Source organism: Oryctolagus cuniculus, chromosome 17, assembly GCF_964237555.1.
Source record: "Oryctolagus cuniculus chromosome 17, mOryCun1.1, whole genome shotgun sequence".
NCBI classification, from domain to species: Eukaryota; Metazoa; Chordata; class Mammalia; order Lagomorpha; family Leporidae; genus Oryctolagus; species Oryctolagus cuniculus.
In genome coordinates this window covers 15,178,588-15,193,163 of record NC_091448.1, presented here as the reverse complement: position 1 = coordinate 15,193,163, position 14,576 = coordinate 15,178,588, and the positions used below count along the sequence as shown (strand labels likewise).

The following is a 14,576-nucleotide window of genomic DNA, read 5'->3' as shown; positions in this document are numbered from 1 at the left end:
GGCCCTAACAGCCCCAGAGACCCTGACACCTGGAAAGTGCTCGGTGGGGCTGGCTCGTTGTTGTTCCTGCTGCACTGAGTTTTTCTCTTGGGTTCAGATGATTTGACCTACACATGACCCTCAGTGGGAACAGCTTTCGGCAGGGTCCCATGCATGTGGCTGCTTCCCGCAGGGCCCTCTCAGAGTGGAAGCCACCTCCTGGTTCCCATCTTAATGGGGATGTCACGTCTCCCGCGCAGGTGATCAGCTGTCCCCACGCAGGCACCAGCGCTGCCACTGTGTGGGTGCACTCTCACCTCCCCCATCACCTCCAGCATCTGAAGAGTCCACATGAAGCTCTCCTGCCCAGCTCTGCACTTGGCATCATTAGCAGGGCTTTCTATGGAGCAAGACTGTGCACTGGAAGCAAGAGGATTTCCCTGCAAGCTCCAAGCATCAGCCTGGCCAGAGGATCACATTCTTTCCTCCTGTAGTTAGAATATATTTCGACCATAACATCATACATTGAGGGCTATTTGGTCAGTTTCTCTGGTCATGGCATCAGCCCATCTAGGAGCATAGGTGGACCTCAGGGAGGTCGCTGAGGGAGCATAGGGGAGAGGGAGTCTAGGGGTGGAAGAAAATGAGCCTGACGAAGGAACCCCAAGGCGGGACAGAAGAGGCTGGAGCTCATCCCCCAGCCTGCATGTGTCAGAGGCTGGGGGGTCACCAGGGCTGGTAGAGAGCTGCAGTCCTGGCGGCTCAAGCCAGGCTCGGGCTCCCACGGACAGGCACCCCACAGGGCCCTCTCCCTGTGTGTTCCTGCTGGCTGTGACTCAGTACCAGGCTCTCCCTGCAGAACAAGGGCAGGCCCCGCCCAGCCCCAGAGAGGATCACGCTTCCCACAAGAGAGAAAAAACCCAATCTGGACTAACTGGACCGAAGAGTAAAGTCGGAGAACCTGGAGAGGCAAGTGGGCCTCCCACATCCAGAGACTCAGAGATGTCGCCGTCATGGGCCCATCCACGCACCCATCATCCCACCCACCTGCTCGGCTCTCCTGCAGGAGTCTCACCAGTCCCTGGCCAAGACCCAAGGGTTACGCCAACCCCAGAGAGGAGTGACTGAGTAGAACAAGTTCTGGCTTCAAAGTCAGGAGCCCATGGGGCCGGCGCTGTGGCGTAGCGGGTAAAGCTGCCACCTGCAGTGCTGGCACCCAGTGTGGACACGGGTTCCTGTCCTGGCTGGTCCACTTCTGATCCAGATCCCCACTCACGGCTGGGAAAAGCAGCAGCAGATGGCTCAAGTGTTTGGGCCCCTGCACCCATGTGGAAGACCCAGAAGCTCCTGGCTCCAGACCTCAGCCTGGCCCAGCACTGGCTGTTGCTGCCATCTGGGGAATGAACCAGCGGATGGAAGATCCCTCCCTGTCTCTCTGTAACTTTCAAATAAATTTCAAAAAACAGAAAAACATGCCAAGAGCCCTGGTTTCTCCCCCTTGGCTCTGCCATTAGCTGGGCTGTGAACCAGGCCATTTGACTTGCCTCTTCTGGACCTCAGTCTCCTTACCTGTAAAATGGGGGCAGCTGGAGCAGAAGGCGGTTGAGGGCTTTCCAGTTCTAATACTCCTGGTGACCCTTTGGCCCCTGATGTCACAATATGGAGCTGGCTCTTGATTGGCCCATAGCCTGGCCCCAACGCTGCTGTTCTCTTGGTCATGGGAACAGGATGGACTTGTCCTGCATCTTCCCTCCTCACGCTCCTCTGCTACTGTTACGGACAGCTCTCGTCACCATTCAGCTCTGTGGCTGACCCAAGCTTAGGTGCGGCTGGGACCCGAAGGAACACAGGACCAGCTGGGGGCAGCAGGCAGCGGGGACAGGCCCCGCCCAGGACGCACAACGCCTCCTTCTTCCCCGCAGATGAGTTCTACAATGAGACCGAGGCCCAGCTGTTCCTGCAGTTTTATGACCAAACAGCCCAGGTTGTGTTGAACCAGTTCATGGAAGCCGCTTGGGACTACGTCACCAACATCACCAGGGAAAATCAGGAGGAGATGGTGTGGTGCCACCTTCCCCTGCCGGGGTGGGGGTGGGGGTGGGGGGAAGCTCACCTTCTGCGCCCCGGTTGAGAGCTGAGGGAAGAGGGAAGCCCCAGGTGCGTGTCAGAAGCTGGCCAGGAGCCCCAGGCCGCGTGGGACCCTGAGCCGAGGCAGCTCCCTCGTGTCTTCGCCCTTCTCCCGCTTCCTGGATTCCAGCACCCAGGCTTTCTCCCCCTGCCTCCTAGCAAATCTTCAAACCTGAGAATCGGGGAGCCGTGACACTGGCATTCAGTGCGGGACCCTTCCGCCTCCCCAGCCCCCCATCACACACGCTTACATACACACACACACACACACACACACACACCCCGCCCTTCTCAGCTGCGCAGGGAAGTGGAGCGGTCCCAGTTCCTGACCTACTTCGGCACCCGGGCCCGCCTGTTCAAGACCAGCCAATTCCAGGACCCGGCCGTGAAGCGCATGCTGAGTAAGCTGAAGGACATAGACAAGGCGGCCCTGCCCAAGGACAAGCTCTGGGAGGTGATGGACGGAGCCCTCTGGCCTCCAGGCACACGCTCCCCCCCCCCCAGGCGGGGGTGGGCCAGACCTGGAGGGGAAGCCTACGTGTCTGGGGCAGGAGGGAGGGGGAGGCTGCCCCAGAACCTTCCGTGGGGGAGGAGGAGGGCAGGGTGGGAGAGATGCTTCGGCCAGGCCCAGTTCTCCTGGCTGGCGAGGCTCGAGCTGGGGGCCGGCCGAGGGCCCGGGCCTGCCCTGGGTGACACCTGCTCTCTCAGTACAACAAGCTTCTGGCCTACATGGAGACGACGTACAGTATGGGCCAAGTGTGCCTGAATGAGGGGCCCTGCCTGCCCCTGGAGCCCGGTGAGAGCCCCAGGCCAGTCCCTCCAGTGGGGGAAGGGCACCCAGGGTGGGCCAGGGCAGAGGCGGGGCTAGGGTGGGGGCAGGGGGGAGGGGATCCACATGGCTCCTTTGCTGGGCACAGACCTCGAAGACATCATGGCCAACTCGAGGGATGAGAAGGAGCTGCTGTGGGCCTGGCAGGGCTGGCGGGACGCTGTGGGGCGCCAGCTGCGCCCCAACTTCCCACACTACGTGCAGCTCAGCAACAAGGCAGCTCAGCTCAATGGTGAGTGGTGTGCAGAGTGCCCTGGGGGCAGCAGGAACCCCGACACCGGGCAGGGGAACCCCAACGCTGACCCAGTGTCCCAGCTCCTACCGGGTGCCAGCAGCTGAGGGGGGTGCACAGGCCGGGTTAGGGGAGACACACATAACCCAGTAAGAGCCGCATGGGCTGCCGACCAGGAGGAAGGCACTGCGGAGAGGGCGCAGGGACAGACCGGCTTCCCATGAGTATCAGGGAGGCCCTTGCGACATGGGTGAGAGCCAGGCAGGCAAAAAGCCGATCCCCCTAACTGGCAGAAGCACCGACCCCAAGGATCCCCTGTTTTGGAGGACCTGAAAGAAGCCAGGGGCTCCTCGGGGCTGGGGATGAGGTGGGGGCCCTGGGGGAGGGTGGGGGAGGGAGGGCAGGGCCTTGCAGCATGGTGAGAAGCTAAGTGCTTTTCCAGCTCTATCGGACAGCGGCCTGGGGAGGTAGGACTCCTTTTCACAGACGAGGCCAGGGCTGCAGGGTGGGATGGCGAGCGCCCAGCGAGTCCTCGCCCTGTCCTAGGTTACAAGGACATGGGGGCTATGTGGCGCGCCAAGTATGAGTCTGACACCCTGGAGCAAGACCTGGAGCGGCTCTTCCAGGAGCTGCAGCCGCTCTACCTGAACCTGCACGCCTACGTGCGCCGCGCCCTGCACCGCCACTACGGGCCCGAGGTCATCGACGTGAGGGGGGCCATCCCCGCCCACCTGCTGGGTAAAGGCCCAGCTAACGGCAGGGCTGGACCTCGATGAGGGCGGAGACTGCCTCTCGCAGCCTCTGAGCCCCGCCCCTGCCCTTCCAGGGAACATGTGGGCCCAGTCCTGGGTCAACATCCTAGACCTGGTCTTGCCCTTCCCAGAGAAGCCCCCTGAGGACATCACAAGGATCATGAAAGGCCAGGTTGGTGCTGGGCCCGCCCCTCCCCACCCCCGGGCAGCCTGGGCAAGCAGGGCAGTGCCCCCAACACCCCTCTTCCCCACAGCACTGGAGGCCACAGAAGATGTTTGAGGAGGCTGAGACATTCTTCACCTCCTTGGGGCTGCTGTCCACCCCCGCCGACTTTTGGAAGAAGTCCATGATAGAGAAGCCGAGTGACGGGCGGGAGGTGGAGTGCCACGCCTCAGCCTGGGACTTCTACAACAGCAGGGACTTCAGGTGCCCACCACCCGCACAGCCTGCACTGACACCGCACTCCCACCTGCCTGTCTCGGGAGCTGTGGGCAAGGGGTATGGGGGGGGGCGGTATACGTGGAACACAGAAGAGAGGTGGGTGGATGTGCAAAGGGCCTGGGGCCTGCAGTGGGAGAGGATGGCACTCAAAGCCCTTCCACTCTCCAGCTCGAGCCAACCCAATCCCTTAACAGCGTCCGAATGAAGCAGCCTCTCACTCTCCCCAGGGCATCCCCGGCTCCTTAACCCCTGCCCTTCAACCCTAGGATAAAGAAGTGCACCGAGGTGACCATAGAAGACCTGCTCTCCATCTTCCACCAGATGGGCCATATCCAGTACTTCCTGCAGTACAGGAACCTGTCCATACCCTTCCGCGCAGGGGCCAACCCAGCCTTTGAAGAGGCCGTGGGGTCGGTGATCACCCTCTCCGCCTCCTCGCACAAGCACCTGCTCAACAGAGGCCTGCTCAGTCTCCAGCACCAGGACGCAGGTGATGGGGGCCCAGAGGCCGGGGAGGGGGCGGGGAGGACGCAGGTGATGGGGGCCCAGAGGCCGGGGAGGGGGCGGGGAGGACGCAGGTGATGGGGGCCCAGAGGCCGGGGAGGGGGCGGGGAGGACGCAGGTGATGGGGGCCCAGAGGCCGGGGAGGGGGCGGGGAGGACTCAGGTGATGGGGGCCCAGAGGCCGGGGGGGGGAGTCGTGGAGGACGCAGGTGATGGGGGCCCAGAGGCTGGGCTAGGGACATGGAGGATGCAGGTGATGGGGGCCCAGAGGCCGGGGAGGGGGCGGGGAGGACGCAAGTGATGGGGGCCCAGAGGCCGGCGGGGGGAGTCATGGAGGACGCAGGTGATGGGGGGCCCAGAGGCTGGGCTGGGGACATGGAGGATGCAGGTGATGGGGGCCCAGAGGCCGGGGGAGGAGTCGTGGAGGACGCAGGTGATGGGGGGCCCAGAGGCCAGGGCAGAGGGCATGGAGGACTCAGGTGATGGGGGCCCAGAGGCCAGGGGTGGGGGTGGCATGGAGACCCCCCTGCCCCGGGCGAGGGTAGAGGAGCGGCACAGCCAGGAGCCATCTCCTGATGGCCCTTCCCCGCTCCCAGACGAGGAGGTGAACTTCCTGATGAGCATGGCCCTGGAGAAGGTCGCCTTCGTCCCCTTCAGCTACCTCGTGGACCTGTTTCGCTGGAGGGTCTTTGACAGCACCATCCGGAAAGATACCTACAATCAAGAGTGGTGGAACCTCAGGTGGGTCCGGGGCTCCTCCCACCTCGGGCTCCTCCCCCTCCTACACACCCCCACCGGCCTCTGCAGCTCCTGCAGGGGCCCTTCCGTCCTCCCTGACCCGGCCACCCCCACACACTGGACAGAGCCTGTGGCTGAGCAAGAGTGCTGGTGATCCCCCGGGGCCTTGGCAGACGGAGCCCTGGGAAAGCTGCCCTTGCCACTGCCGACCCCAGCAGCGTGACAAAGAACCCTCTCGCAGCCTGCGTCTCATCCCCAAGAGGGCCCTCTGTCCCCTTTGCCAGACAACATGTCCCAGCGAGGCCCAGGGACGGTGACTTCCCCGGCTCAGCTCGGGGAGGCAACGCCAGACCTTCTAGTTGCCGGGGTCTGTGGCCATCCTGGCCGTGGGAGCTGGGTCTTCCCATCTGTGACATGGGAACAGCAGTTATCCTACCCGCTTCTTCTTCTTTTTTTTTTTTTTTTTTTTTTTTTGACAGAGTGGACAGTGAGAGAGAGAGACAGACAGAAAGGTCTTCCTTTGCCGTTGGTTCACCCTCCAATGGCCGCCGCGGCCGGCGCGCTGCGGCCGGCGCACCGCGCTGATCCGATGGCAGGAGCCAGATGCTTATCCTGGTCTCCCATGGGGTGCAGGGCCCAAGCACCTGGGCCATCCTCCACTGCACTCCCTGGCCACAGCAGAGAGCTGGCCTGGAAGAGGGGCAACCGGGACAGAATCCGGCGCCCCAACCGGAACTAGAACCCGGTGTGCCGGCGCCGCTAGGCGGAGGATTAGCCTAGTGAGCCGCGGCGCCGGCCCCTACCCGCTTCTGATGCCATGTGTTTTCATTTATCTCATCAACAAAAATGCAGTAAGTGTCGTCGGCATGCCAGGTCTGATTTTGATAGATATGTAGGTTCCACAGAAAGGAAAGGGCCGGAGAACCCTCCAGGCGCCACCCACAAGGCCCTCATCTCTGCCCTCCCCAGGATGAAGTACCAGGGCCTGTGCCCGCCTGTTCCTCGGTCCGAGGACGACTTTGATCCAGGCGCCAAGTTCCACATTGCAGCCAGCGTTCCCTACCTACAGTAAGGGCCGGGCCCCGCGGCACAGCCAGCTCGGGGGCTTGGGGGGCTCCCCAGGGAGGCCCTAGATCCAAACGTCACCTTGTACCCCTCCACCTCCTCCCGAGGGCCACACCCTGGACTCCTTGGAGCCTTCGCATCAGATCCTGTGCAGAGGGCAGAGAGCGGGAGGCGAGGGTAGAGGTGACTTTGGATCAGAAGGCCAGGTGGGGAGAGTTGGCACAATGCTCAAGATACCACTTGGGACACCTGCGTCCCACGTCGAAGGGCGTGGGTCTGACTCCCAGCTCTGTTTCCGACTCCAGCTGCCTGCTAATACGCACCCTGGGAGGTAGCAGGTGATGGCACAAGGACTGGAGTCCCTGCCACCCGTGTGGGAGACCGGGATGCAGTTCTAGGCTCCTGGCTTTGGCCTGGCCCAGCCCCAGCTCTTGCAGACTTTTGGAGCGTGAATGGAAGATCTGTCTGTCTGTCTCTGCTTCTGTCTGCCTATCAAATAAACTTTAAAAATCAATGGATAAATAAATAATAAAGATGGCTGGTGGAGAGCCCTCCAGCGCTCTCGGACTAGTCCAAGGCAGCCTTGCTCAGGTGCTGACTGCTGAAGTAGCCATCACACATCACAGCTCCCCGACCCCGCTGGCTCTGGGCTTCCCAGCCCTGATCCCCACTCCCCAGCCTGCCCTCCTGTCCCTCTTCCCAGGTACTTTCTCAGCACTGTGCTTCAGTTCCAGTTCCACGAAGCGCTCTGCAAGGCCTCGGGCCACGTGGGCCCGCTGCACCGGTGTGACATCTATAACTCCAAGACAGCTGGGAAACTCCTGGGGTGAGTGCCTGCTCCCCCATCCTCAGCTTCCCCTAGCTCTCTGCGGGGAGCCGTGCCCCCAGCCCCTGCCCCTCACTAATCACCCTGGTACCGCAAACTGAGTTTCACTAGCTTGTGTTCTAGTGGAAATTCTTCCTGGGGTCAGACTGCAGTCTTTACTACTTGAATCGAGCCCGTTTCCTCTTGTGGAGCCCCCTGTGGTCAGAGGCGCTGTTTGCATCCGTGCGTGCACATACACACTTACACAGGACAGGAAGTGACGCTGACCCCGAGGAAAAGCCCTGGCCAGAGTCCTGCCTCAGCTTCCATCTTCCATCTGAATCCTCTCTTCTTCCCTTGTTCCCGCCCCTGGGGGCACTCAGCCGTCCCCACCTCTTCTCTCGTTCTTGGCCTGTTCCAGTTTGCTTTCACGCCAGCTCCTTGGCATGCTTCCCACGAGTCTGTGGTTCACTTTGACGCCCCAGTCTTTTTCCTCAGCGTCAGTATTCAGCCACGCCTGCCTCTGTGGCATTGGTTTTGGTCCTGAAGCACACTTGGATGGAGGTAGAAGACCCGAGTGGCAAGTGTGACGCTTTCACTGTGACAAACCAGGCGTTCGTGATGAGTGCTCTTCCAGTGTTTTCCACTAGTAGCTCATGGCTTTGCAAAGTGAATATTATCTACCTTGAACAGCTGATGACACTGAAGTAAGACAGGTAACATGATCGTGTGTCATTCATCTAGCAAGAAACAAAGTTGTGCTTTGATCCTGGGGCTGATTCCAAAACACAGCATGTGTCTCCCTGTGGCCTCCATCAGTCTAAAGATACAAGTCCTGGTATGATTAGACCCAAGATTACTGGTTCCAAGATGAGGGCTCCAGCCACTGACACTGAGTCCATCTATGGACTAGGTCTTTTCCTTCTTTGAATTTCAATAGGTCCCTTCCCCTAATGGGTCAAGGTCATCCTGAGTTTTACCCTTGTCTTTCAGTGGATTAACAATGCCACATGCTTTAGAAGGCTTTGCATATTTAATGAGCACATTTGGATTCCACCAGTTAGTCTGTAACCAGCAGCCCAGACAGGGTCACAGGACGGAAGCCTGCGTCTTGCATAACTCCTGTCTCCCTGGTCCATTGCTCTTCCCTCTTTCACACCTCAAAGGTTTACGCAGGTCGGCTGCCCTGCTCGGAGCTCTTCTGCATGTGCTGACCGTAAGGGCCTCTCTCTGTTCTCTGACCTTGGGTCTCAGGCCACCGGTCATTTGTGCGCTCAGCACCCATTTACTTGTACCAGTGCAGGCCAGATGTTCAGTGGCCAGCAGGGGGCAACGGACTATGGGATAAAAACATTCGGTAACATGAGAGAGGAGCTGGAGCTCTGGGATAGGGCTTCAGGAAGCGTGCAACAGTGGTGTCGGTGGTCATACGGAGGACCAAGGCTGGACCATGCAAGAAATAGCAGCCATCTGTTTTCTTTACATCAACTCACTTTGAACGGCTCCCTTGTCCCACCCGCTTGGAGGGCCTCTGGACTTCCTTCTTACACCTTCCTGTCCCACGCCAGCCAGAGCGCACAGGGTGCCCAGGGCCTGCTGGGACAGCTTTTCTCCTTCCTTCCTCCGGGCTCTCACCCACATCCTTCCTCAGTGGTCTCTGCCCAGGAGCCACTGACCTTTAGTTTCTCCACTTCATTCTTCCCTGGCTGTTCATGAAGCCATGTGTGTGGGTCTTTACAAGCTATGAAGCCCTCCTTTGTCGCTATGGGGCTTATGCCTCAGCACAGCGAGGGGCGGGTATTCACGGGGTCCATTTTATTGATGAGAAGCAGAGTTGTGTGCCTGAGGCTATCCCGTCCATGAGCAGCCCTGCGGGACCTTGAATCTTGGTTCTGGTAGTCTAGACCCCAGGAGGGTGACCTCCGGGCCCCACTTCTTTCATGATCCTATCAGGGAACAGGTTGAGAAGCATCAACATCTTCCCACCACTGCCTCCCCAGGGGGATTTGGGGCAGAGAAGTCTGGGTTCCTGGCTTCTGTGCCCCCGCACCCTCTGTGAGTACAAGGCGCCGAGCCTAATGCTCAGTCCCCGCCCCTCAGTCCTGGGTGTGCCTGGAGGCAGGGCTGATATTTGTGCAGCGCTGCTGGTGGTGTGCAGAGCGCCTCCCGTGCTGCTGGGCTCTGGAGTCCTCCCAAGCCCTCCCTGTGAAAGCAGCAAGGGCAGAAGAGCTGCCTCCACCTACCGACACTGAGCAGCCCGAGGGAAACAGGGCTGCAGACTGTGCCGCTGGAGGCCAGGAGAAGCACCATGACCACACAGCAGTATGGGTGTGGGCACTGCGAGGCTGACTCGGCAGCAAACATGTGTGGCCTGTCTGTTGCACTCCTGGCACTGTGCCTACTTGATTGTCTCAACAAGCCTAGGAGGTAGAAACTGTTAGCACTTCCATTTTTTGTTAAAGATTTTATTTATTTATTTGGCAGGTAGAATTACAAACAGTGATAGAGAGATAGAGAGAAAGGTCCTCCTTCTGTTGGTTGACTCCCCAGATGGCCGCAATGGCCGGAGCTGCGCTGATCCAAAGCCAGCAGCCAGGTGCTTCTTCCTGGCTTCCCATGCGGGTGCGGGGGCCTAAGCACTTGGGCCATCTTCTACTGCTTTCCCAGGCCACAGCAGGGAGATGGATTGGAAGTGGAGCAGCTGAGACTAGAACCAGCACCCATATGGGACGCCGGCACCACAGGCAGAGGATTAACCTAGTGCACCACAGCGCTGGCCCCAGCACCTCCATTTTTTAAAAAAGATTATTTATTTATTTATTTGAAAGGCAGAGTTGCAGAGAGAGAGATCTTCCATCTCTTGGTTCACTTCTTAAATGGTGACAATGGTTGGAGCTGGGCCAATCCAAAGCCTGAAGGCAGGAGCTTCTTCTGGGTCTCCTATGCAGATGCAGAGGTCCAAGCACTTGGACCATCTTCCACAGCTTTCCCAGGTGCATTCGCAGGGAGCTGGATAAGAAGTGGAGCAGTCAGGACTCAAACCCGATGCCCATAAGGGATGCTGGCATTGCAGATGGCGGTTCTACCTGCTCTGCAACCACACTGGCCCCTAGCATTTCCATTTTAAGGATGTGGAAACTGTGACTCTTAAAAAGTTAAGTTACTTGCCCAAGACCCCACAGCTAGTAAAGGACAGAGCTCAGATTCCAGCCCAGGTTAGTCTGATTTCAAAACTGGTGAGCTCTGGGAGAAGATTCTGGCTGGCAAAGCTCCAGCGCCAGGGCTGGGAGTGCCAAGGGGGTCCCAGCAGATACCCCCACACTGCCTCACAGCTGTCTCCACTCCCCCAGGGACATGTTAAAGCTGGGCTCGAGCAGGCCTTGGCCAGAGGTCCTACAGGAACTGACAGGGCAGTCCAACGTGTCCACAAAGGCCCTCATGACCTACTTCAAGCCCCTGCTGAACTGGCTGGTGACTGAGAACGTGCAGCACGGGGAAGTGCTGGGCTGGCCGGACTTCAGCTGCTCCTTTGAAGGTTGGATCATCTGACCCTGGTCCCAGCTCTGGCCCAGCCCCTACCCTGACCCAGCCTTAGGCCCTAGTCCATCTATGGCCTGGCTTGACCAGCACAGCACTGCTGCTGTGTGCCCACTGCTGCTGGCTATGCCATTCCTGGCACAGCCCATGCCCCAGCCCTGACTCGGTTGCTTCCTTGCAACACTGTCCAACCAGACTGCAGGCTGAGCAGAGGGTGGGTGTCTTGCCTCCCGACACATCCATGGGATGTGTACCTTCTCCATGCCATCTCCTCCCTCCCTTCCTCCTATTCCTCTCCCACCCTCCTTCAGGGGCAACACCCTCACCTGTGGCTCGGGAGGCAAGTAGGTGCCTGAGGCTGATGGAAAAAGCCAGTAGCAGTCGGTGCTTCCCTGAGGGCCAGAGGGGACCCCAGGGCTCCCTCCTCAGGTCCACCTGCTGAGGGGACTCTCATGCCTTCCAACAGAAAAAATCTCAAGCAGAGCGGTGTTCCTGGGTCTGGAGGTGGAGCCCGACAAGGTCACGTTCTGGCAGTGGGGCCTGCTGGCCCTGAGCTTGACCATGGTCCTTGTGGTCCTGGGGCTGGCCTGCAGGCTGTACTTCCTGGAGAAACAGTCATTGGCCCAGGACTCCTCCATACTCAGCACCCTGCCCTACACTTACTTCCTGGGTATGGCCGTGGAACCCCGCCAGGCTGCCAGAAGGCAGTGGATCCTGCTGGCCATCTGCCTCTTACTTGTGCTGTGCTCCATCGGCCTGACCATTCGGATCTTCACACAGCACCACAGGCAGCCTCCGTGGATGAGAACTAAATGGTGGAGCTGGGACTAGCCAGTGAGACTGGTGAGGCTGGGGCAGGAGGAAGCAGCTGAACCAAAGAGGATGGTGGGAGAGAAGGGGACAGCCTGCAGGCACAGGGCCTGACTGTGGCTGAGGGCAGCTGTGGCAGATCTGGGCACAGGAGACGTTGTGACTGTGTTTGCAAATTCAGGTGTGTGAGGCCACGGGTGCCCTGAGTTCCAGAGCAGAGCCCTTCGCCCTGCGGCTCAGGAAGCCTGGTTTTACTGACCTTGTGACTGTGTCCCTCCAAACCAGCCCCCATCCCCAGTCATGCCCAGAGCCTTGTTTTGTTCAGGAGCTGGGCTACCAGCTTGGCCAGGGCTGTAGTACCCAAAGAGTCTCCACTGTGGCTAGAAAAAGGCCCCTGCTTCAGTCCCCTTACAAAGCGCTCTCAAGTAGACGGTATTCTTTCGCAAATACCCGGAGCAGTTCCTTATGCTTTGGGTGACTGGCTGGCACAGCTCTCTGGCCTGCTGCAGGTTGGGCTGCACAATCCATCCCCCAAAAGCTCTTTGCTGCTCACCTGAGATGCCGGCAGCCTCACCAACTGTCCTGTGGCTCTCCCTGCCCCTGCTCAGGCCCTCCTGATTGGAGACAGTGGGCAGCTGGGCACCAAGCCAGGCCTGATTAATGATTGACTTCTTTAATATTTAAACAAAGCTCATCTCCAGCCACTCTGCTCTGGAGATGGCCTTGTTCAACACACACACCTGCTGCCTGGCCCGTTGCCTTGGGGAGCAAACACAGGGCAAACAGCACTTTTCCAGGCTCAGTGGGGGAGGGAGAGGGCAGAGAGGAGAGAGCTACAGGAGGGATATTCAGGGAATTAGAGCTCTAGGCTTAAGCCCAGGAAGAGAGGGGGAAACCTCTGCCTCTACCCCTGCCAGCCCTCTCTCTCCAGCCTGGGTCTGCCTGCCATGGGGATGCCACACCCAATATGTGGAGACCCACTGAGTCTGGACTGGTGCTCCAGGGTTTCTGGAAAGCTGGGAGAGAGTAGAGGAGACTTGAGGGGCAGTGGCATTACAGTCAATGATGACAAAGAGGCACTGGGAGTGCAGCTGAGCTGGTGGGAGAGCAGCCAAATGACGGAACAGCTCTCTCTAGATTAAGGATCTGAGCCTAGAATCCAGAGGTTTGGGGGTAGCGGTGCCAGGCTGAGACTTCCATGGGCCCTACATCTGCCCCAGAGTTCGAGAAATCTTCCTGAGTTCTGGCTGAGTCCACATACTTCCTGCTCCAAACCCAGGCTCAAGACCACCCTTGCTTGACAGCCCTGTCACTGCTCTTACTTCTCTGTGCTGTCACCTGTCCCCATCACAGCTGTGAACTGTGAGGACTGGATGCACATCAGCCGTGTGCCCCTGCATAACAGCTGTGGTCAGCACATGCCATGGCACACGATGTGGGCTTGGAAAACATCTGGATGAGTGAGTGAAGGAGTGAGTGTCACACTGCCCAAGCTCCTCCCAGAGCTCAGCACCCCTACCCACTGAGCCCGTGAGAAACAGTGCTACCTTTCCTCCACAGCCAATCTGCTCCCCATCAGGGGCAGCCAGGACACCTCTGCCCCCTCCCCCAGGAGGCCACACTTGAAGCCCTCTCACCCCCCAGCCACAGTGGCCAGCGAGGCCCCCCACCCCCGGCACTGAGTCTGTGTGGCAAAGGCACACCCAGCGCAGGACTCCAAGCCTCCCACCCGGATCTCGCAAAAGCCTCACCGAGCCCCCTTGTCTATCCTCTCTCCCCCTCACCGCCATTGTACAGTTTATTTTGCCAGAATATTTCCTTCATGTCTAACTGAATAAGAACTGGTTGTTGATCAATTAAATTGAGATATTCAAAATGGTACCTGAGAGTCTTTATCAATTGCACTTTCTCCCCACCCTTACCTCTCCTGCCCCACAGCTGAGCCCCTCTGTAGAAACAGCACCCTTGGTTTTGCCTAAGGAGACTGCTCCATTTGAATGCTTGCCCTTCAAGAGCTGGCCCAAAATTGTTCTCTGGACCCCTGTAAAGCTCCAAGCTCACCAAGATGCTCAGTGAACAGCAGGCCCTTTCTCTCCCTCCTCTCCAAGAAACTTCTTTTATATATATATATATATATTTTAAAGATTCATTTTTTGAAAGAGTTACAGTGAGAGGGAGAGGGAGAGAGAGGGAGAGATAATGAGAGAAAAGAGAAAGAGATCTGACATCTGCTGGTTCACTCCCCAAATGGCTGCAATAACCTAGGGCTGGATCAGGCCAGAGCCAGGAGCCAGGACCCAGGAGCTTCTGCTGGGTCTCCCACATGGGTACAGGGACCCAAGCACTTGGGCCACCTTCCACTGCTTTCCCAGGCCATTAGAAGAGACCTGGATCAAAAGTCGAGCAGCCGGGTGCCTCTATGGGATGCCAGCACTGTATATGGCAGTTTAACCTGCTATGCCACAATGCAGGTCCCAAGAAGCCTCTTTCAAACCTCACCCCTACCCCCATCTGCTGCTTCTCATGCGTTCATATTCAATCAGTACTTTTATCAGAGGTCACTTGCTAATAGGTGGTTTTACATCTCTTCTCCTTTCAAGCTATGCCTCTGTGCTAAGAGCTCTCAGCCCTCTGAGAAAGGCACCTTATTGTATATTTTTTATCAACCTTCATGTGCTCCCTTACCCCAGCTTTCAAGGATCAGGCTTTGGCTGTACCAGGAGCTGAACCAAGAGCTCAGCCTGGGCCCTGGGGCTC

General features: G+C 58.7%; 1 protein-coding gene across 2 annotated transcripts; it reads left to right on the top strand.

Annotated features, from left to right (window-relative positions):
• Positions 1 to 1,651: 1,651 nt before the first annotated feature.
• LOC103351595 (angiotensin-converting enzyme-like protein Ace3) lies at positions 1,652 to 13,702 on the top strand. Of its 2 annotated transcripts, XM_008271687.4 has the most exons (15): positions 1,652 to 1,802; positions 1,902 to 2,038; positions 2,402 to 2,560; positions 2,815 to 2,902; positions 3,024 to 3,167; positions 3,714 to 3,905; positions 3,994 to 4,091; positions 4,174 to 4,346; positions 4,628 to 4,851; positions 5,461 to 5,605; positions 6,572 to 6,670; positions 7,371 to 7,493; positions 10,823 to 11,007; positions 11,476 to 11,852; positions 13,380 to 13,701. In XM_008271687.4, exons 1-14 carry the CDS (start codon positions 1,697 to 1,699, stop codon positions 11,838 to 11,840), a joined length of 2,238 nt encoding a protein of 745 aa, XP_008269909.2. In that variant the 5' UTR covers positions 1,652 to 1,696; the 3' UTR covers positions 11,841 to 11,852; positions 13,380 to 13,701. The 2 variants fall into 2 exon arrangements, with proteins under 2 accessions (XP_008269909.2, XP_008269910.2); XM_008271688.3 differs by lacking the exon at positions 1,652 to 1,802 and having other exon boundaries at positions 2,020 to 2,038; positions 2,402 to 2,507; positions 13,380 to 13,702.
• Positions 13,703 to 14,576: the final 874 nt, after the last annotated feature.

Bases quoted from the DNA above. Each gene is read 5' to 3' on its own strand.
- LOC103351595 (XM_008271687.4), top strand. From the start codon at position 1,697: ATGGGAACAGGATGGACTTGTCCTGCATCTTCCCTCCTCACGCTCCTC. The intron at 4,092-4,173 runs GTTGGTGCTGGG...TCTTCCCCACAG, and splicing joins CAAGGATCATGAAAGGCCAG to CACTGGAGGCCACAGAAGAT. The intron at 4,347-4,627 runs GTGCCCACCACC...CTTCAACCCTAG, and splicing joins TACAACAGCAGGGACTTCAG to GATAAAGAAGTGCACCGAGG.